The 23,580-nt window shown below is 41.4% G+C and overlaps 2 protein-coding genes across 6 annotated transcripts in view; one reads left to right on the plus strand and one right to left on the minus strand.

Moving 5' to 3' along the window:
* The window catches only part of SYNE2 (spectrin repeat containing nuclear envelope protein 2), a 175,578-nt gene extending 166,008 nt beyond the window's left edge, over nt 1-9,570 (plus strand). The window contains exons 104-113 of the mRNA XM_065683130.1: nt 845-1,039; nt 1,838-2,120; nt 2,477-2,545; nt 3,348-3,484; nt 4,391-4,517; nt 5,673-5,884; nt 6,369-6,557; nt 7,240-7,329; nt 7,532-7,578; nt 8,534-9,570. Coding sequence (XP_065539202.1) covers nt 845-1,039; nt 1,838-2,120; nt 2,477-2,545; nt 3,348-3,484; nt 4,391-4,517; nt 5,673-5,884; nt 6,369-6,557; nt 7,240-7,329; nt 7,532-7,578; nt 8,534-8,759 — 1,575 coding nt within the window. The 3' untranslated portion in view covers nt 8,760-9,570. The remainder of the gene's footprint in view (nt 1-844; nt 1,040-1,837; nt 2,121-2,476; nt 2,546-3,347; nt 3,485-4,390; nt 4,518-5,672; nt 5,885-6,368; nt 6,558-7,239; nt 7,330-7,531; nt 7,579-8,533) is intronic.
* A 1,288-nt stretch (nt 9,571-10,858) lies between these two features.
* The window catches only part of ESR2 (estrogen receptor 2), a 59,457-nt gene continuing 46,735 nt past the window's right edge, over nt 10,859-23,580 (minus strand). For all 5 annotated transcript variants that reach the window (XM_065683134.1, XM_065683133.1, XM_065683132.1 and 2 more), the window contains 4 exons: nt 20,382-20,520; nt 18,904-19,037; nt 17,084-17,258; nt 10,859-15,954 (listed from right to left, as the gene is read on the minus strand). In XM_065683134.1, coding sequence (XP_065539206.1) covers nt 15,765-15,954; nt 17,084-17,258; nt 18,904-19,037; nt 20,382-20,520 — 638 coding nt within the window. In that variant the 3' untranslated portion in view covers nt 10,859-15,764. The remainder of the gene's footprint in view (nt 15,955-17,083; nt 17,259-18,903; nt 19,038-20,381; nt 20,521-23,580) is intronic.

Consider the following 23,580-nt stretch of genomic DNA (forward strand, 5'->3'; position numbering starts at 1 on the left):
GAGGCTTTTCCTATCTGTCTGTAGAGTGCTTCATCCACAGGTTCTCCTTGATCAGGCGGCCTGTAACAGATCCCCACAGTAATGTCTCCCACGGCTGTTTTCCCTTTAACCCTGACCCACAAACTCTCTGTAAACTGCTCACCTGCCCCCAGACAGAGTTCCATACTCTCCAGCCTATCCCTACCATAAAGGGCAACTCCCCCTCCCCGCCTGCCAGGCCTGTCCTTTCTAAAGAGCCTGTAACCTTCCATTCCAACACTCCAGTCATAGGAGCCATCCCACCATGTTTCTGTGATGCCTATTATATCATACCCCTGTAGATGTGTACACATCTCTAATTCCTCTTGTTTGTTCCCCATGCTATGGGTGTTTGTATAGAGGCATCTGAGACGAGCTCCAATTGAATATACTAGTTCTTTGCTACCTGTTCATGTGCTTGTTTCTTCTTTCTCCCTGCACTGTTAATCTTTTTGGGATGTAGATTTACTGTTGTGTAGGCTGGAGGCCCAACCAGGCAAACAAACTTCTTCGTTACTGAGGAAAAGAGAGCAGAGAAGGATAAATTCTGATAAGCTGAGCTCCTCTGTCATGATCCCCTGCAGGCCCAGGACACTGCAGTTATATTGAAGTACACATGGGTGCAAAATGCCACTTCATTTGGAACTGTAATCCTGCTAATAAAACAAACCTCTGGACCTCTTGAGTAAAAGTATATTTGCCAAATGAAATTAGATAACACTGTCAGTTGCTGCTTTTCTTTCAGTGCAATGAAAAAAGAAACCCAAACCTTAAGCTAAAAAGGGGTGTTGCAGAAATAATTATTTTTCTTATGTGTTCCAAATAGGGTTTCCAGCAGGAAATAACACTAAACACCAATAAGATTGATCAGCTAATCGTTTTTGGGGAGCAACTGATTCAGAAGAGTGAGCCTTTGGATGCTGCTGTGATTGAGAACGAATTGGAAGAACTTCATCGATACTGTCAGGAAGTGTTTGGGCGAGTTGCCCGCTTCCATCAAAGGCTGACTTCAAGGCATCCTGTAAGAAGCAACAGTTGTTTTGATGCTTGGGAAAGATTTTGATGTTTGAACTGCAATGCTCATTGCTTATTCCTAGCAGCTTAATCAAGCGGCTTGAGCTCAAAGGTGTCAAGACCTACTTAGTAGTTTTGCCAGCTTTGCTAAACGTTTGTCACCAGTCTTTTCTCCTCACGCCTCTCCGTTTGGGACTCCATCTGCAGAATCTGGATAATTGCATGGAAGTAGTTTACAGGGTTAACATTTTTACAGTAGTGGTTTGAGGGCTTTTTTGGTGGTTGTAGTATCACTTTCTTTTTCTTTAAATTCAGTGATGTGCTTAGAATACCCGTTTGTCCAATTTCTTGGGATAACCTTGAATGGAGAAAATCATGCTGTTCTCACTGGGAACATTTAGATGATTCTCAGTTTACTTTGGCTCAAAAAGAAAGAACATCTATTGGAAAGCAAGGTAGAGGAAGTAACATGAGCATCTACGAGCAGCTGTTCACCCTGACCTGAGCATCATTTCATTGCTGCCTATTTGGAACTGGGTACCTCTTTCTGCAGACTAGAGAAAGATGATGGTGGTTGAGTGTCATGAAAAAAGGGAGGTCGCTGCTGATGTGAGGATTGTTTTGGCTAAAGAGAAAGGAGGCAGAACTGATGCTTCTCTTCAGTTTTAGGCACATGGTCTTCGATTACTGCAGCTGACCATGAAATAGTCCCCTGTAGTAGCGTGTGGCTCAATCATTAGCTCATTAAGCAGTGTAGATCTATTGTAAATCTTATTAATATGCAATAATTGTTATTTATTTTTAGGGATTGGATGATGACAGAGACACCTCTGAAAATGAGACAGACCCAGAAGACTCCAGAGAAATCCAGAATGATCCCTGGTGTAAGAAGGCCATCATTGAGGGGCCCAATTCAACACAGTCCCTTTGCCACCTTATGCCCCCTACTCAGGGTCATGAAAGATCAGGCTGTGAAACCCCTGTCAGTGTTGACTCCATCCCACTCGAGTGGGATCACACAGGTGATGTGGGAGGTTCTTCCTCTCATGAAGACGAAGAAGAAGCGACATACTACAGTGCTCTGTCAGGTAAGAACCAATTGCCAGCTGTTTGTTTTGACATGGACAACTGCAGGATGCCCCTGTGTGGGAAGGGAGGGGGATTGAGGTCTTCCTCCCACATTGTTGTTTCATTTTCAGGTACTGTTAATAGATGTGAGAAGTCTCATCTCTTAGATGTCTTGGTGAAGGGAATGGTATTGTCTAAACCAAGCTTATCTTTTCAGAAACATAAGGGTTTTAGAAACCTTACTTTCTAAGACTGTTAGATGAAAATAGCACCAACTTATTTTGCTCTTTGTCTTTGCTGTCCTTCATTGTTTCAGTTGTTCTTAATAGTTGGAAAATATTAAATAGTGAGGAAAATGACATTATTCTTTTTTCAGATGTAGAAATCACTGAAAATCCTGAGGCATATCTTAAAATGACCACAAAAACTTTGAAAGCATCTTCTGGTAGGCACCTGCTAATGCATGTGTCTGAACATGGCAATCTCCCTGTGCTGCACGCTATATTCCTCAACCTCTCTCATACATAATGTCTGACTTCCTGCCTTGTGTGGACACCATGTCTCATCCTGCCATGGTGTTCTTATGCTGCAGTATTCACGTGTACATTACAAAGCAGTCAAGAACATACCATTTAGATTTTGCCTAGTACATGCCAAGGTGGTTAATGTGCATTTCTTTGTATCGATCCAAAGTCTTTTGGTACTTTCTTGGTGGTTTGCTCTGGGTAGTATCACTTTTTTGGTTGTTTCTAATTTTGATTGCGTAATTACTGAAGGCAGTAGTTCCAACTCTGCAAGTATTTTTTGTGGTTTGTGCATGACAGAACTGCGTGTATCCTGTCTATTAAATCCAGACCAAGCATTCCCCAAATGAGGACATGTCTATAGTTGTCCCAACTGACATGTGTTGCAGATGTGTTATAGTGTTATTGGGATGCAAACTTTCCAAAACCACAGTGCAGCCTTTTTTTTTTTTTTTTTTGAATGCTCATACATGTGTTCAAGCATTTTTCAGAAGAAGACAGAATGTCCCGTAACTGCATGGCTCTCATCTCATTACCTTTAGAACACTGTTCATGTTTTGCAGATGTGCATGCTTTGCAAGGAAAGCTGCAAAACTGTCATTTTTATGCCATAAGTTGATGCCATTTTATTCAAAGCGCTTTCTAACAACACAAAGCAACATCTTCCTTATGGAGATGGGATTTTGCACTCATGGTGTATGGGTTTGGTTTTATTTGTTTCAGGAAAGTCTGTCTCAGAAGCTCATCCTTGGCGTTCTCCAGACAGTCCAGTCCACAGGAAACGCCAATACAAACAGGCAGAAGCGGTTGGAAATGTGTTGTCTGATACAGAGACAAGTACTCGCTATAAGCCAGACTATGTGAGTTGGAAGCTGTATGGGCACTAAACCTGTACTACACAGTCTGTTGTTCCTATAATTCCATCTTCTTCCCTCCTCCAGCACCAAGGAAAAGATTAGTTGTAGGGAGAATGTTCACTTCGTGCAAATTTAGATATTATTTCTGGTGGCTCAGGTAACCAGTGAGAGTCTCTATCCACTTGCTAGGGAAGCTTCTTTAATGCAATTTGGAATAGTCATGCTAGGCTCCTGATAAAAGTCAGTGTCTGGAGGAACTTATTTCCTTGTTGTCATAAAATCTAGGGGAATAACCTCCCCAAAGGGGAGAGAGTGTTGAATGAATACCCTCACTTGATAATAATTGATGTATCTATCTCCCTTTCCTAGGCAGACCAATTTGAAGGGTGCTTTTCTAACATGCAACCCACCATTTAATCTGTTTCTGGGCACTAAAAAATATGCCAAAAATAGCTATTGTTCATTGGTACCTTAGCCTTGGTGGCTGGATGCCTGCTGTGGCTTTGCCGGCAGCTGCCAGGCTCAGTGGATCTGGACCAGTTGTAAGCACTCTTTTGGGCACAAGATGGTACTGCTATCTGGTTGCTTTTATCAGTCAGTAATCCAGTCCTCGTCAATAATGCCAAGACCCAGTATCCAACAAAGACAGTCAGCAAATGTACATTGTCTGCTATATGTAGTGCAAAACCAATTAATTTGCCATGCTCGGTCTTGTAATAATTAGTGTCACTATGGTATGTGTTTGTTTACTGAGAAAGCATGGAGAGCGAGAATAAACTGTTAAAAAAGATGCAGAAGCCCAGTACTAAAACTGACACACCACCCAGCCACCCCAAAGTAACAGAAATTAAGTTTGACCTTTGACAGCTTGATAACCTGCAGGACTCATCTACCAAAATGTCATTCCAGGTGAATCAGCTCAGCTCTGCAAGCAGCAGCAGCATCAACGAGAAAATTACGACTCCTGACATGAACGATGAAGAACCCCGGTTTGTGCAAGAGCTTGTGAATATAGCAGCTACAGAGAAGCAGTCAGGTACAGAGCATTAGGAGTGGCTTTGGTGCTGGGGTATTTGGCCTGTGACTGTGTAAGACAAAGCAGAGATGGCGCAAAGGCAGCATATTTGCCTTGGGAACAAAATAGAAGTAAACCAATATCCTCTAAATTGATGTATTTTGCTAAAATTTGCTGAGCTACCTTCTCACCTGGTACCATCCAACCTGTATTTGCTGTTCTAAGCTTTTACATTTTCTGCCAGATTTGAGATTTTTCTCACTCATAGTATACTTCTTTCTCTTTGTTGGTTGAAATGAATGGGAGTAATTTCACTTCTGTGTGATACTGAATACTTCACAGACTTTTAATCATATTTCAAACCAAAGTAGTGCATCTCTTTGTCTAAATTAAGATTGCTGTAGTTAATTTTCTCAGTTATTGGTATTCCATATGACAAGATGCCACAGCTCCCATTTACAGAAATGCTTTGTCAGTACTGGTAATGTATTCTTGTTTTCGCTTTTTCACTGCAGTCCTTTCTTCCAAATAGGCCAACAACCTGGTTCTCTTAACCTTTTAGGACCTCATTCCTGGTTTCAGGTGCTTGAGATTGTAATAACACATCTGTACTGCAATCACAAAAATGAATCAAGTGGTAAAAAAAAGACTGCAGCTATATGCACCAGGTTACTTAGGTTATGACACAAATGGACCAGGACTGAGTCCCATACATGGGATGAACAGGAAAACCTCTGAGAAGGGCTTAGATGTGCTTCTAGAAATAGTGAACACACAGGTGGCGTCTGCAGCTCCTTTAGCATGGGACTGATGAATCATAAACCCAAGTCCTAACTGCTGTTAGGATCCTCCTAAAGGATCATACTTCATCCCATGATGAATTTTGGTGTCTACCAAATCACGGCTTGGCTCATTGAATTCGGTCTCCTTAGATTTGGATTAAAACATCTTCAACTAATGTGTAGCATTACTATGTGGATAACTTGACCGGTAATATGAAACTTACAGACTTGCAGAATCTCAAGAAAATTGTGTCTGGATAACAGTAGTACTTGGTAGCAATTATTTGGCCTTGAGTAGATTGGAGAATAATTTACTCGTAAACCTCCTTAAATCATGTTTACGCACTCTTCACCTTACTGAATATTTAAACATTTGTTGTTCTATCATTTGCAGGCATTATTGATAGGCAGGAGCTCATCCAAGCTCAAGACTTCAGAAGTGACCTTGAAATAAAACAGAAATTGCAGCAGTGGCAGCAGCTGAACTCAGATCTTAGCAACATCTCTGCTTGGCTTGATAAAACAGAGGAAGAACTGGAGAAGCTGCAAAAAGCGACAACTCAAGTCAGCATGCAGGTGTTGGAACAAAGGGTCAAGAAATTGGAGGTAAGTTATGGCATACTGAGAAGTGGAATTTCAAGATGCTCATGCTTTTTATCATTGTCTTTGTGCTCTTGGGGTCAGTCAGCAGCATGAATGCAGGGAAGTTTTGATTGGATATTAGGAAAATTTCTTCATAGAGATTGCCTATATGAGGTGGTTTTTTTCCATAATTATGCATCGTAATAATTATATGGGTTAAGTTCCTTGTGGACAGTCTTTATTCTGGTGTAAGACTTCCAATTTCAAGCATTTAATGTCTTTTTGCTATGGATTAATTACTACTGGAATTATTTCTGTTAGTTCAAGCAGGTACAACCAGTCTCTTCAAGAGATCTTCATTTCATATGTAGGTGTAATTGTCATTCTTGTGTATTGCGGATTCTCAGGCAGGTTGAGTTGCTCTTTAAAGCCTTCTAGAGTTCCTCCATGAGAACATCCTTAAAGTTGAGAGTAAAAGTCTGTTGTACTGGTTTTTATTTGTTCTAAGCAACTACAGAAAGAGCTGCTGGAACAACAACTTAAAGTAAACATGCGTCAAGAGCTCACTGCTTATCTGCTGCTTGAATCAAATGTTGATGACATTGAAACTGATGAGAAGGTCCACGTAGTTGGAAGGAAACTGAAGGACCTTATTGAACAGGTTTCATGTGACTTAAAAACCATACAAGGAGATCTGGTGAGTCAAAGTTTCAATACTTGTTCATGGATCTTTGATACTGAAAAGTAATAACATACTAAAAGTAAAGGCATTTATAAAAGTCTGACTTTAAACTTAAGTACTTACACCTTCATAAGCTGGAAAAAAGAATAATGAAGTCTGGCTATAGGAAAAACTTCAGCGCCACAAGGTTAGTACAGTATAGAAGCAGATTGTCCAGAGATGTTGTGCAGTCTCTATCCTTGAAGGATTTGAAGAGCAGACAGGATAAAGCTTTGAGTAAGGGTTTTGGTCTGGTCTTATAGGTGACCTTGCTTTGAACAGGGCCTAGATGAACTTCGTGATGTCCCTTCCAACCTGAATTATCCTATGAGCTATACCAAGTAATAAGCTAGGAGTGTGTAATGAACGCGTAGGAGTTGTAGTTCATAGCAATACATTGCTTATCTTGAGAGCTGTTAGATGAAAGTTATTTTCAAGTTAATACCTGTATGCATCTGTTCCATTACAATTCTTTTGGGTTGTGCATAGTAAAATATTTGTTTATGCTGGAGAACTGGATCATCCATTTACCACTGGTTATGCACATGTAAAGAGGCATTTGTGCACGCACAGAGGCAGTGAAGCATGGCTCTTTGCACTTTACCTGTTACGAGTTTTGAACGTGCATTTTAAAGAAGAATGCATGGTTACCTTTCAGAATACCAGAGCGTTGCTGCTAGTTCCAGATGACTTGGACTCAGGGGTCTATAATCAAGTCACAGAGAAATCCAACCCTGCTGTGAAACAGGCAAGTATTTTTCCCTAATATTTTCCTGTCAGCATACAGCATATTTTGACATTTAGCCTGAAAGTTCCTGAAATGGAATCATTTTACCTTTTAGGTGCATGTACCTTATTACAGAATTTACAACAGGGCTTTAAATTTTACAACTGTCTTCTTTGAGAAATTCTTTGTAGTTTCTGAAACTAAAAGCTACTTCTTTCAACAGATCACCATACAGAGAGCTTCAGATGACAGAAAAAGCAGCAGCAGAAGGTATTATTTTATATTCGCTTGCCCCATCCCTGACAGTGTTCAAGGCCAGGCTGGACAGGGTTTTGAGCGACCTGGTCCAGTGGAACGGGACCCCGCCCATGATCTTTAAGGTCCCTTCCAACTCAAAACATTCTACGATTCTGTGATCTCTTGAAGGACAGTGAGAAAGACAGAGATGAGCTGAGTGCCAGCAGAAACCCAGGCAGCTATTTTCATAGGTTGACATATGTACAGGTAGAGGTGATTTCTGCATACCTGTAATGTCTCTTCTACTGCCCAGCTCTGGGTTGCATCTTGGTGAATACTTTCCTTTAGCACTCCTGTTCCTAGACCTCTGCACCAATGTGCAACCTTGGCTTGTCTTTACTCTTGAGAAAATACTTTTTGTGACAAATGAGAGAATATTTCAGTTGTAAAACCTCCTTTAATTCCACTAGCACCCCTGGAAAAAGAAACTTGCAGCTTGGAGCCACTTAACAACAACACTTACAAACAGAGCATGAAGGACAAAGGTAGAACTTCACTCTCAGTACATGCCTACTCAAAGGACATATCTCAGTAATGCCAAGAGACAGAAGAGGCTTTCCTTTATACTTTATGATGGCTTTCCTTTATACTTTAATATGTATTTAGAGTGGCTTGTTTGTCTAAGGGAAAAGTCAAGTTTGTATCTGAAAATAGGGTAAAAATGCAGTGATCTAAGCTATGGCAAATAAATGTTTCTTCTTCAGCAGTAAGGACAGTAAGCCCAAAACAGCAGCTGGCTTCCCACTGAGCAGCCTCGCATGCTTTCAAGTTACAGTCAGTGTATTTTGCTGTAGATGGGCAGCCCTGCGTCTTGGAAGGGTGGGGCCAACCCTAGAGACCAAGTTAAACGACTTGTTTAATTCAAACTCTAAAGTGCCTTTTTTTTCTCTTCCCTCCCCACCCCCGCTCCTTTTTATCTCCTTTTCAGAGGTGAAAGCCATCCACAACCTACTCAAGCAACTCCTCAGACTCCCTACTTCTTTTACCGTGTATTACGAGCAGCATTTCCACTTCAGTTGTTCCTTCTACTGCTTTTACTAGTGGTTTGTATAATTCCATCTTCTGAGGAAGACTACAGCTGCACAAGGGCAAACAATTTTGCCCGTTCTTTACATCTGATGCTGCAGTATCTTAATGGGCCTCCACCAATTTAGGAAGCAGCCCTTGCCTCTTCAGTTATACCAAAATGCACTCTTGTGGACTTTGAAATAGACTATAAGCAACACACTTTAATGCAATAAACAGATTATTTTATAGGTTAAGTTGTCTTAAACTTGCAAGATTATTTTATAGTTGTCTTAAATTTGCAAGGTGATAAAATACTGAGTAGATGCAGAAAGTACATCACAGTAATCTTAAAGATAGTGCTCTGTCTCAGGTTAGCATAGCAAACTTTGGGGTTTAGTATCACAACTTTAGAAGAGGCACTTTGGCTAAAATGATTACTGCACACACTTCTTGTTACCTGTATCTTTTAGCACTGTAGACACTTGTTGGAAACAAAAAAGAAATATTCAAAAATCTAGTTTTGAATCTTTGTCATAGTATTTTATTCATCTAAAACATTTAATAAATTAATGCACATTTGTTTTGTATTACATATTGTGTTCTAGGGACTAGGACTGCTGTATTGTCTTTTTATACTACCTTTGAAATAAGAAACTGTTGCATTGCATGGAAGTGGTTTATAATGCACATATTTTCTAGATGAATATGATTATGTAGACTATCCCTGATGTATACAAATCATGTAATGACTTTTTTAATGAAAGATTTTTTCAGTTTTTAACCTGCTGAATAGTGTACAGTATCTTGGGAGAGAATGGTGCATTTTTATAAGCTTCATCTTTAAAATTAAACTGACACTTGGCAGTGGCTGGAGAATCACTGTGTACAGTCAGCACTGCCGTTGCTTCTTGGTTGTACAGTTTGAGTACTGTCATTAAAATTTAGCTGATGTCTGGAGGGACTCTTGGTGTGTCTAGTGCGGGGGCAGCTTCTGTGTATGTCAACTCAATTTGCATCCTACTGCAAGTGTCAGAAGAAGCACAACCACTCACTTGTTTGTCAGAGCAAGAGATTATAACTTGCAAGTGGAGCCTGTGTTCAGTGGCTTAGATCCTTTCCTTTGCAACTGACTAATTTCCTGAAGGAAGAATACAAAGTTGAAGTAGGTAATGCTTATTAGTAGTTCAAAATGCTGAGCTATTTGCCCCCGTCCCAAACTGATTTTCTAACCCCGGAGTTAGGGCAGTGCTGGAGAGAGGTAAGTGCACGACAGCTGTGGCTGGCCCATCCCTGGCAGTGTTCAAGGCCAGGTTCGACAGGGCTTTGAGCAATCTGGTGTAGTGGAAGGTGTCCCTGCCCATGTCAGGGAGGTTGGAACTAGATGATCTTTTAAGTTCTTTTCCAACCCAAACCATCTTATGATTCCAAGTAGCAGTGCCCAGGCGCCAGCTTGCTAAAGACACATGGATCAGCAGCACTTCCAGAGCTCACGGTGTGCACAGCGTGTAAGCTAGCACACTGCTCCATGTAGGTGTGTCTGTGGAACCAGGCTTGTGCTCCAGCTATTACTCACAGCTACAACTCAACAGAAGTGCTGTATCCAGAGATAAATGACAGATCTTCTCCACCCCTTGCCACACAGAGACATTTAAGCTCATTTAAGTTTCTGCCTCTGTAGAAGTCAGCCAACTCGAACCATTATTTCATTGCTGGGTTGTCACAAAATGCCCATGCAAACCTTTCCACCAAAAGCTAATAGTCAGTTGCTGACATGATATTCAGTCCTTCTGCCATTGAAGAATCCATGCAGGGGAAAAAAAACCTGAACCATGTTAAAAGGTCTAAAGAAAATTCCATAGCCAACAATTTCCTTTCATTATGTGCAGTTAGAGCAAATTGTTCAGCTGATGTAATATACAAAAGGAAGAGATTTCATGAAATTATCTCAAAATGTCACAAAAAAAATAATTCTGGGAAAGTAGCTTTTTATTTTTTTCCCTAAAACCTATTTTAAATAGTTTTACTTCTAGTTGATAATAACCACTGCACTGTAGGCTGACACTGCAGTCTGTTTCAAACAAGTCACCATATATACCCACCGATTTCTTAGTGGCATCCTCTCATTCAGGACTAGGTTGTTAGTGTTCAGTGAAGGGAAGGGAAAAATGATTAAAAATAGAGGGCAAGAACAATAGTGAGAGCAAGCACGCATGTCCATGCTTTTGCACATGCATTTTATGAAGGAGTGGAACCAAGCCAAAACTAGTTTTGCGTTAAGTCTTCTTTCTTTGTCAGGGAGATGAGACCTCAATCTACTGTCAGCTATACCTACTCCCTATTCCCCCTCCACCCATGGAACCAGGCTAAGCTCAGCTGCCAGGAAAGAAGTGAACAAAAAGCCATGTATTATTTAGGTTTCATGATACCTGTTTATTCAGCCACAACAATCTACAACTGAATGAAACAACACATCACTAGACAAATACTACAAGTAAGTTCACAGAACTGAAGAGCAGCTGAAAGGATGGGATCATGGGGGGGGGTTTCACATTAGAATTACATACATAAAATACTTGAAAAGGCACCAGCTTCAGTCATAAACCCGTTTCCATTACAAGCGTGCAGTGAAGGTGGAACATTTAAACTAAAATCACACATAAAATGGCACTCAGAACAGAAAATTCTGGGGAAAACGGATACAGGAAACATGCAGTAGCACTGTTAATGGCCATGCTGGCTCCTTAGTACGTGATTATTGATGAGCGAAGGTGTTTTGTCAGTTGAGGCAGTAGCAGCAGAAGTTGGCATTTTTATAGCACAGCAGTCTTGTTTTCCTTACACAGTTAATTTGAAATCACTGACACTCAACAATGCATGAGTGGAGCTGACTCCTATGTGTAAAGATGGAAAGAGTTTGAAATATCCAGATCATAAGTAACATGAAGTCTTCACTAGGAAACAGTGTGCCATGTAACTTACCCCAGTTCAGTAGTAAAACACTGTGAAAAATTAATAATACTTGTTTTCCAGATTTTAGCAGTTCGCTTGCTCTTCATTTTCCCATTTACAATGCTCTAGTACTGGTTTAGTCACTGGCTCAGCCCAACAGATGACCACGTCCTTAACTGCTTTGCTGAACAATTATTTTGCAGGACATAAATAATGTTAAACGCTTTTCTTCCAAGACAGATGGTGGTGATAGCAAAGGTGTTCCCATGACTTCCAACTCTGAGTGTGTGGAAGGATCACAGGACCATGCACCATGGAAAGAAGCCATGCAGCCTATAGCTGGGCTAAGAATAAAAGCAGCTGCTGGTGACTCTCCTTGGCTGTGCTCACTTGCAGCAGCCAGGAACGGGGTTTATAAGCTTCTCTGCCATCTAAAGAACTGAACAGGTTATCCTGATAGATCTATTGAATATTATATACGTTCACTATTTATCCCTATAAAGCAGTAATTCCTGTGACACGCCCTTAGGCTGTGCTCACTTTAAGGCCCCTCAAACAAAGCCATGTGAATCCACGCAACTTGTCTCCCAGGGGCACTTCCCTTAGTGGGGAAGGGCAGGGAAAGGAGAGAGATTAGGAAGAAGTTCTTTACTGTGAGGGTGGGGAGACATTGAAACAGGCTGCCCAGCAGTTGTGGATGCCCCATCCCAACCATTCTAAGATTCTGTGATTTTATGATAAAGTCCAGACAAGACAAAAATTCTTACCTCAGAAGAGGCTGGTCACTGGTGACAGCATGAATAGGACCAAATGGCAACTTTCTGGGGCCTCACTGCATTTTTAGGCTCTGTTAAACCACTCTAATAATGCAAATACAGAAAATGTCTTCCATACTTCACATGCCATCGGGACGAAAAGAAAAAGTTCCAGCACTTGAAAGGATGCTCTCCTTTCATCGCAATGACCCTTGTATAGATCTATCATTCAGTCAGTAAGGAATTCATATATTACTATTATGGAAATATGCATATTTATTGGAAAAGAAATCTTTAAGTGCTACCTTTCTTAGTTTGCTACACATTTTATAGGAGCACTCATCCTGTCAGTCACTGTCTCACGAGAGAAGGTTCCAACACATCTTTTCCCCATGTTCTCCTCTCTGTCTGGCAACATGACTATACTGAAAATGAGTTATTTGCAAGAAGGCAGAGCTGTGGGAAAGGTCGCCCATTCCTGGAGACAAAGCCCTTCACCTGCCTGAAATGCTGTGAGACTTGCCACAGTTCTTAAAGAAAAAATCAGGTTTGTTTTGCTCTTTAGCTCTCGCCCCAGACTCCAGCAGAACTTGAGCACGATTTTAACAGCGTGAGGAAAAGTTGGGGCCTCTTTATTTCCCTATTTTAATTTTCTTCTTTAAACCCATGGCAGCCGGCACTCCTGCATGAACTACATCTGCTCACAAACATCCCAGACTCCAGCATCATGTCTTCAAGTAGGAACAGCCACCTCCAGCCACATCCCAGCAGAAGCTGGTGTACAGCAGCACAGTGAAGGAAAGCCATAAACCAGCCCTGCCCTCCTCACAGCCCTCAATTCATTCGTGCTGAAACTGGAAAAGCCTCCCCAAAATCTGAATTGAAACGCAGTGTGGCAGGGACATCGATGTGCTCCACAGCAGGAACACAGCACATGAGAGGGCCTGTGGGATACAGACCGTGATCAACCCAACATCTCAGGAGCCAAAGGTACCCTTGTTCAGTCCTTGTCACACAGCTCCCTATTTATAAACCATGCTGGTTTAGAGACGTGCACCTCCTCTTTGTCCAAATACAACCACAGCTACTTTAATCCAGAGTCAACAGCGACTGGCTTTTGCCCATTTTAAAACACTAGTAGTAACTTCTAATTAAAGTATATTAACTGAGACAAGAAGTACGTGTTAAAATAACATTTTCCCATTTGCACTCTGCTAGTAATGGCACATGTTAATCACAACACGTGGCACAAATCTGCAGCATCGCCCTTTCACAGTCAATCCAGAGTAAATTTCCATTTAGAAGCTAATTTTTACAATTTATACGCACTCCTTCCCATTTTCCTTTTAAGAAGAGGTTTGTTTCAGGATTGCACATAGGTTCAGCACTTGTACTGCGAAACAAAACCAAACTGATCAACAGTTCTTTGAAAAACTGTATTGAACAGAAAGATTGTACAGGGTAGGAAAATCAGAGAAAACAACAGGCACAGAGGCCAGAACATGAGCCCAAGAGCCCAAGAAACACCAAATCACACCTGTCTCACAGCAAAACCTCCCTCAGAATGAAAGTACCACTCAATTCCAGACTGTACTCTCATTTATTCCCTTTTCTGTAGTAAATATGACACTTATTTCAAAGGGCACTGCTATATTACAGTTTCTTAAAAACACTAAAAAGGTAACGAGTAAAAATGTAGACCACCTGCAGCATCTGGCATAGTACAAGATCAAAACAAGACAACAGATTTGTGCAACTTACTGAAAACTCTGGTCCTCCTATAAAAAATACTCTCCTTGGCTTTAAAAAAACACCAAGATCAAAAGTTTCACTAATATTCCAAGTACACAGCTGGAATAAAGTCCCTAACCAAGAGACTTATTGGCTCAAAACAGACGTTTGGTCTGATCCCAGTTTATTTTCTCCATACCTGAAATGCCCAGAGAATGCATGCATTACATTTGGACATATCCACTTAGCGTGATTCTAGCTCACATCAAAATGCAATGTTGGCAGCTGCCAGACTGAATGATGCCATCCTCCTCTACACTGAGGCCCTTGGCCAGGCTATTTCCTATGTTGGTTTTTTTTCCTCAGTGGAGCTTAAACACACGCAGAAATCAGTGAGACGGGGTGGGGGGGTGGTTAAACCCACGTCTTCAATGAAACTCAAACAAGGCCTCGCACTTGCACAGTGAAGGAAGCGCCAGAACTGTCCCATCCCTGCTCTTTGAAGGGTCCAATACAAGATATGAGAAGGCGCTTTCTAAACAAGCAAGCAGCAAACCTGAGGGCAGCAGGCAAAACCAGCTCCCAGCTCGTGCTCCAGTCCACTGCCTCCCCCCTGCAAGATGGCTGCAAGAGGTTTTGAGTGGGCAGGACATAATTGCACAAGCAAGTCCAAAGGGGAGGGAAGATGGTTTGTTTATAGCTGATTTCACAAGCCCGGGTTAGCAGATCATATACAAATGCAGTTAATATTCACAGAGCAACCTCTCGTACCTAGATATTATAATAGATTTAACATCATTAATAAATATGTAAAACAACACGTTAATCTCACAGACAAAACACATTTCAAAGGTCAGCATTGACTGAAATATCCAGGCAGTTTGGTCATTCTTTAAAGCACTGAAGAATTATACACAGATAATAATGTGAGTGTTCAGAACAGGCTCACAAAATACAAACTTAAGCTTGCTTTAACAATTCTGAAGGGGCTCTGAGCTGGTCTTAGAAGCTATTCTGAATGGCCTTCAAATGAAGGCCCTTGCAGCCATTGCATATTTAAGAAAAGAAGAAACTCCTTTACACTGTACATATCTCGGCACTTTGTATCAGCTGCAAAGCAGGATTACCCAGGGACCAGCACACACAGATAAGTAAGTGGATCTATCCCAAAATGCTGCTCCACATTTCATACAGTCTCATGCTGCTTTAGGTAGTCCTGCAAGGAGCAGAAAGCTGGATTGAATGATCCTAATGGGTCCCTTCCAACTTGAGATATTCTATGATTCTATGAAAGAAGAGATTTACTAGTCATCACATAAAAGCCTTGGTCTGAGAGACAGAAACCTAGGTGCTCACTCCTAGCCCTGACACAGATGACGTCTGTCATCTTAAACCAGTCCCTTTAGCTCCCTGTCACAGTTTGCCTGGCTCTGAAAAGGAGAGGCAGTAATTCCCTGTCTCGCAGCACTGTTCTGAGGCTTAATTTTGTAAGGTGCTTTTGAAGGGTCTCCAAAAAGGCACTGTTAAAGTGCAGCTATTAAAATGTCAGGAAGTACGGACAGAAGCGTGCATCCCACAAGCCTTTCCAAGATGCCGATGTGCAAATCTAGAAGAGATGAGGACTCGCACTAGGTCACACTTCAGTAGTCCCAACACAGCAGTTTTGTTTTCTCCCATAGCTTTGAACAAGCAGCACGTCTCCAGGTCTCAGCAGAATTACTGGGCTGCCGCATTCCGCAGACTGTCTCCAGGCTCCATTTGTTCCAACGGGCCAAATTCAGGGTGCGTGGCTGGGGACTTCCTTTGTCCTCGGAGAGTGTGTGCATTCAACATCTCCAGCAGCAAGTCATACACTGGGACCACATTTTTACACTTCATGCTCAGGAGATGCTCCATTCCCTTGTTACTGTGCAGGAGAACAGAAAATAAGTCAGTGATCTGGGTTTGACAATGTAGAGAAGGAAATGCCTGTGGCTTCAAGAGAGACCTTTTTTAATTAGGGGTTAAGAAGATTTAGCTGCTGTAGTCCCTGAGACCACTTACCACTATCAACACTAACAGCATCCCAGTACTTTAAGGCTGAGTGGTTTACTATTTAAAGAACCAAGATTTGTTTTACACCACACAAGCTGACTTCAGAGAAGAATTGGATGTACTGACCCTATTAAAATCAAAGAGAAAACCTCTTCGATGCTGTAAATGTGGGAGGTTCACACGCTGCAGCTTTATACAAAAGGAGAATATACAATGTGCAGCTCTAATGACTACCTGGCTCCTGCCTGGCTGAGTAGGAAGACCAAATTACCCTGACTTCGAGTGGTTTGTTTCCTCTCTGCATGTCCGGTGTCAGATCTTGCAGGTGGCTACAGGCTTTTAAAGCAACCTCTTTTTTTGTCACGCAGTAAGATACAGCGACACCTGATTAGCTTGGATGCTCTGTGGCTATATCATGATTTGGACTAAGAGGAGATGGCTATTGCTGTTGCGGTTGCACAGGGATATACTTCAGATGTATTCAAGATTTTGAGGTTGAAATTGAAGTGGGCTTACTCAACACCAACTTTATCACAGTGGAAATAGTAGCAGGCAGTCAGCACACAGATGACCTAGGAGATTGGACTGGGAGGGGGACTATGCTTCCAGAAAAATGAGGTTCTGCTACAATTCAAAGTTCTAAATACATTAATGGCAAAGAAGAAATTGCAGCCCCCTTCCTACGCACCCAGATCTTGAGAGTCCTGCATCATTTGGTAATCAAGGCTGAGAGCAGCAAGTATTTCCAGAACAAAGTATAACTGACTGATCACTGCTAAGCAAGGAGACAGGTCACACGTAGCCTCCAGACTTTGGCTGAGGCAGGCACAGCAGAAAAACTCTTGTTTTAATAAGAAATTACCGAAATTCCCAATATGTATTCACATCGTGTCACCACAAGAGCTCCCGTGATGCTGTGATGTGGTGTCACTCCACAGCGGGCAACCCGGGTGACAGCAGTGCACCGACACCTTATGTTACGCGTGTTCTGTAAAATGTACCTTGCGTGTCTGACATGAGAGAGGAGCATCAGCAGGTTGGCCAGGCGAGTGGTCTGCTGCTGTGAGGGGATTCCGCTCTTTGCTATAACCCACATCAAAGCATCTGTGACCACATTAAGCAGGTGATGCAGTTTCCTGTTGCTTTCAGGTTCTTCTCCTGACAAGGGAAACATGCCTAAATAGAGAGACAAATACAGACATGAGGAAGAAAAGGTAAGCGACGACCATAGACATTTTTTTCTGATACCATATTTCAACAGGATTAGAGAAGATACATTTCCTGACATCTGCCCCTCAAGACTGTACAAATGATGCTCCATGTGCCACACCAAGCTTCAGCTTACATTCCTTTGCCAAAATTTGATGGCCACATCCTTTACAAACTGAGCAATTCTCCCAAATCCTCCCATGACAACACATTGAACATAGATGTGCCCTCTGTTCTCCAGGGCTTTTTTCCCTTTGAATCACTCTGTACCTTGTATTTTAGTAACTATTATGAATTATAGCATTATGCTTGCTCTAATCTCTTCTTGCTGAAAAAAACCCTCTTTTGTGTGAGTATATCCTAAGGAGAGAGGAGAATATGGCGAGAGACACTGCTCACAGACCCAGCCTACTATGGCCTCCCTACTGCTCACTGCAGGTGCCATTACACAACATTTACCTACAGTGGGAAATCTTAAAAGTCAGCAAAAAGAAGGGAATAGGGGGTAGAGGGAAGAGAAGAAATCACCACTAAGGAGGTCTGAAAACACACAGTAACATCATTGATGGAGCAGAGGAGATCGGGGGGGAGGGGGCGGCAGTCCTTGTAAAGATACTTATGGAAGGACAGAGCTCCAGAACACCTTGGAAATTAGGAGTAAAAGATGAACTTTGACAAGAAAGGTGAGCAGGGAGAGGTGAAAGGAGTGATTTTTTTCTGGGAGGTGAGGCTTTGAAGGCAATAGGGCCGATGAACATCATAGCTTTTTGTTGGGGTTCTCCTCTGCTTGGGTGGTGTGAGGAATTTTCTAAGAGAAAAGCACCAGCTTTTGCTGTCTGTTGAAATAATGGGATCCATCTATAAACAAGTGGGATAACTGCTGGACCATTCCCCTTCAGAACTGGGCTGAGAATTACACAGCAGCTCCTTGCTGAAAACAGCCCAGGTAACAGCTGTCATTTTATCGCTGGATTTTTTGGACAACACTAATCACAGAATGTTCGGGGGAATAAAATTATTTCACTGCAGACAACCTTAGACTGGCAAACACGCTCCTGTCTGCCTTGGGTGAAACACTGCAAAGCAAGCCTTTCACAAAGCAAAGCTCCTATCCTGAAACTAAACTTGCAGTTGAGTATGTGCAATCATTTATACCAGTTAATTACCTTTAAATAGGAACACATAGGCCTAATTAATCATCACTCAAATGAGTAGCTAGTTCGACTACAGTTAAGAATTAAGGACAGGTTTGTAGAGCTGTACAACAACTTTACACATCCCCAGGATCCACAGAGATACAAGTGAAAGCTCTTGCTGAAAAGGACATACATCCTGGGTCCTGAGCCCTACCTTGTAAGAAGCTTTCAGACTTTGGGTCTTTCATGCAGTTCTTACAACAGGACATAGACCATAAATCCAGCAAATGATACAGCTTAGCATTTTCCTGAGCAAACATCCTTACCAATCTGGCAGCTAGAAGTCCTTTCCTATTGTTCTCTTTCAACAGCTTTATCTCGTTTGATAATTCTGCCATTTTTAGAGGCTGATTTCACAGCCACATTCAATATAGAAAGTACAGTTTAGTGAGTGTCAGAGCCAGTCACATACTTACTGGAATTGAGGAGGATCATTGCCTTGACACACAGATACTCCTTGTGTTGCAGTTTCAGCTCTCGCAACCTTGAGGTCATGGCCAGAAGCATATCAAAGATCTCCAAAATTCCCTCTACGCATTTCCCTTCATCCCTATGGAAACACATTCAAAATGTCATTGAAAAAGTAGAAAGAAGAAACTCCAAATCAGCCAGATAAAAAAGGCCTATCCATCTCATCTTTGGGGGAATTGAAAAGTTCTAGCATGAAATCTAAATTGAAAATTACACTGGTATAAAAGGTCAGCACCTCTAAGAAACTGATTTTCGCATTAAAGCACATGCAGGACGGACCACAGGTAAGTATGACCGTATTTCTGTAAGAGGCTTTATCCTCACAGCCAGTGTAATTCTGACAATCAGTCTGAAACACTATAGTGTTTCACAGTACCACCTCGAATCATTCTCCAGGTTTCTTTCACAAGGAGTTAGTACCTGTTTGTACCTGAGGGAGCTCTGAGGACTTGGTGAATAAAAAGGACTCCCTAAAATAAGTTTCTTGGAATACTAGGACACTTTTAAAGAATAAAACAAGCTCTACCCTCATCCCCCAGCACCTTTTTCCTTGAAGGTTTGCAAGTGTTTGCGGAATGCAGCTTTCTCCATTTTGGATATTAGAAGTGATCCCATTTTCAGAAAACAAGCAAACAACCAAACAAACAACCATAAGTCACTGCAATAGGTTTAAAATTAAGCAGCAGCAAATTTCACACCACTTTAGTTAGTGTTCCAGTTTTTTGGTTAGGGTTGGTTTTCATGTGTACTGGACACAGTATTCAAAAATTGACAGTATTGAATGCAACCCAGTATTCAAAGGGATGCTTCTTATGCTTTCTGTAATATGCTGCTTTTTCTTCTCTGTAATGTTTTTAGTAAGAGGTAGACTTAAGCACAGCAATGCAGGAGAATTATAAAACTCCAAATCCTAATGTCTTGTAGAAAAACCTCCTTACTTATCTGTATTCTTCCCTGCTGGTACATGGTGCTATTGAGAACAGCAGCAGTGGGAGGAAGAAAAACAGGTAGAAAAGCTACTTCAATTAAAATATGGCCTGACGTTAAGTCTACTTTTTTTGAAGGGAAATGGGGAAAAATTGCCAACGTAGTGCATTGCGTTGCTGTGTCAACAGCTGCAGCATCCAGAGACCTGGACCATAAGGAACAAAGCCAACAAAAGGTGTAAAAAATACAGAAAAGCTTCACACTGTCATGTGAAGCTACAGGAATTCAGGAATATGTGAGTTCAACAATGCTGCTTATACTTAGTATTCCTTTAAGCCCCTGTAAGGATGTGGAACCTCAAGACATTATTGTTACGAGTACAAGTAAATTATGTTGGTGGACAAAATATTAATAGCATCTCCATACTTAATCCTCTTCCTCTTACCTCCAAGCATGCTAATGTGAAGTGCTCTCAAGGAATTTATTGTGCTTTTACCTGTCTAATACCAGGTCTGGTGCAAAAATCAGTTTCCCAGGATGGTCAATTGATCTCCACATCAAACCAACCATTAAAACTTCCATCCAGCAACTCTCCAAGAGTCTTACTTGGTCATAAAGGCTGAGATCAATGAAGCCTAAAACAATGAAAATAACATAAATCAATCTCTTTATTTCTGTGTTTTGATAAAGAAGCCTGAGTATATGAGAAACAAAAAGAAACAGAAAGAATTATGTGCTGTGAAGAAAGCCAGGAAAGGGAGCACTGACACCAGAAGCAACATGCTGCCGTCTCAAATAGAAACATAAATATATACTAGTATCATTCTCAAATCTTCCACAAATCTGCAGTAACACAGAGTGATGTTCCAGTGCAGTTACCTGGATACAGCTGGTAAAACTCAAGCGGCTGCAGAGGACTAGCCTTATGCTGGGCCAGTTCTTTAGATGACAGCATCCAGAAAGGCCTCAGAGAATCACTTGGGAAACTCACGTTTGTTGGAGGTTACTGCACCGCACCGCAGAGGGCTCCTAAGAAATGAGTCTGGTTTTTCCCCAGAATACAAAAGGTTGCTCTTTGCAGGTTGTTTTTTTCTTGATCTCATAAGACAGACATGTTCCTGGGTTTCTTGCCTAACTGTTAAAGAATCTTGATGCCTCTGGGTTATCAGTCCCTCTGTAAATGCCGTGAGTGGACCCCCTCCCAGCCTTTTCCTGCTGCCTCCTTCCTCAAAACTGCAATAACCCAGAAGAAAACAAACAAACAAACAAACCCAGACAAAAAGAGATGGGTGGTTGGTGAAGGTAGCAGTGTCCCCACTGCCTTCACAAACAGCATCCCAGCAGCAAGAACAGGATTAATGCAAATGTGCATAAAACTGTTCCATCGTTTGGTTCCCTCCAGAATTTATATCAAGGCACTGGATCGCGCTGCAGCACAGCCAGAAGGTACAGACAGTCATTGCCCTCCTTTTCCCTCCCCCTGCAAAAAACACTAGGAATAAAAAAGATGTATAGAAGCCATATGGAGAGACATAAAATTTACACACCCTGAACCAAAAGGGCAGAAGTGTAAATTACCATTTTGATAATTTACTATTTGGGAAAGCAGACTGCTCAGTCAGAGTAAAACAGATACAATGAAGACCAGTTCAGTGGTCAAAAACAAGCCCAGGCCACTTTTCAAAGCAGAGCTGATAGGTCTCTATCTTATCCAAAGGTGCTTCATTTTCAGATGAGCTGGTATCTACTGCTCTGCATGGGGAAAACTCATTACAGCCTGGCCAGGGGAGACAGGTTCCCACAGTTCTTGCCAGAGGTCTGAATCAAACACACGCAGTACGTCTGCACCATCAAAGAACCTGCTGTCAGTAACTTATACAAATGCTCCATGTATTTTAATATTATTAAACTACTAAGCTGGAAGACAGTTGGTGACAGCCTTGGGTTGATATAAACTGGGTAATGTGCACACACTCTTATCATTAATAAACGCGCTGCCTTTCAAAATGGCTTGCTCCTCATTGTGTAAGAAGGGTAAACAGGAGACAGTGAGTACCTCCGCTCCCGGATTTCACTGTCACATAATTTAGTGCAGAATCCACAGCCAGCAACAGATTGTCTGCCAGACACACACTCAAATTTTAAAAATGCTCTTAGAAAAATAATCATGGAAGTGTGAATGGGAGAAACTGCAAGTGGCAGCTTCCTGGGGAGCAAAGGCCAAGAGACAGTTCAGTTTATTTAAATGAACATTTACACAAGAGTGCCCTGATTTCTCCAGCTCAAACAAACAGTTATTTGGTTTAAAAACGATCTCAGCTGAGTGAGATGTTAGACCAAATCCCAGTGTGCAAGCTACAGGTACTTAAACATCCAGATTTATCCGGACGTCATCTGCTAAACTCACATTATCAGCACTAGTAGTATGATTTATGAACCCGGAGCACAGCCATTAGAAGGACAATACCTTTCCTTTTCGTAAGGATCTTGTGCATTAAAGACTGAGGACTGCACACAAACACCACTGGAGTGTCAGAAGTCCTTGTTCATTTGCTGAAGAATTCATTAAACTACTTTTCTATGGCTGTACTACATGCCCTTTAAATTGTGTGCTCTACACCTTATCACTTCATTATACATTATTAAGGCAGACTAGAAAAACTGTTGTGCTGGACAGGTTGTGACTAGCAAAAGGCACGCTGCTCTGGCCAGCAGCACATTAGGCTGCATAATGAGTCCAAATGTCAGTATTATGACAACATTCTATCGATTAGCAACACAGTTCAGCTTTGCACCACATTGAACTATCTTAGACAAGGTAAACAATGTAAAAGGCAATTACAGAAGTTCGGCCATCTGCCAATTAAGGATTAAAATACTTGTAATTGAGAAGGAAAAAAATCCATGTATCAGATTCTGGTTTACTGAGCAACAACGAAAATATAATCCATTAAACTGAACGTACAGACAAAATTACAGGCACAGAGTACGACTGCAAACAAAAGAATTTCATTAAATATTAAATATGAAAAAAAACCCTCAAAATTTATCTTCCCTGTTTAGGGTTACTGTTAACGTAAGCATCTGTGAGGAAAAAGATTTTCTTTCACTTTCAGTGAGCGTCAAAATAATATCCAATAATAACTGAGAGGTAAAAATGGGCTTCTTAGCCCAGGCTCACAAAAGCAAATATTCAGCTTTACAGAAATTAAATGAATGCTCAGTGGGCCATTACTCAAGAAGGCTGTGTATTTTTTTCCTAAGAACCTACCTCGAGGAACCAGGCATGGATCTAGATGATTAACTTCAGGCAAGAAGTTTCAAAACCTGAAATTCTATGTCCTGAGCTTTAGACATCACGGTTATTTTAATGTAAAAAAATATATAAATCCACATTAAAGTAAACGTTCTAACTGCCATGTGCTATGGCAACATTCTTTACATTAGGAACATATTAAACAATCACATCTACTTTTGGCATTGTTCTAAAATGGTGTTTCTGTTCTGTGTAACAGAAGTGATCAGAAAAAGAAACCCAAACCAAACATACAAGAAGAAGGGTCAGCATTGCCTGGAACTGTTTTGAAGGGGATTGATTGTTTCAGTGGGCTTTCTTTATACAGTTCTCTTACTGCCAAGAAAAGGGTGGGGTTTTTTCTGACATATGTCGAAAATAAACTCGAAGTGATCAATGT

The sequence above is a fragment of the Lathamus discolor genome, chromosome 6 (assembly GCF_037157495.1).
Source record: "Lathamus discolor isolate bLatDis1 chromosome 6, bLatDis1.hap1, whole genome shotgun sequence".
NCBI lineage: Eukaryota > Metazoa > Chordata > Aves > Psittaciformes > Psittacidae > Lathamus > Lathamus discolor.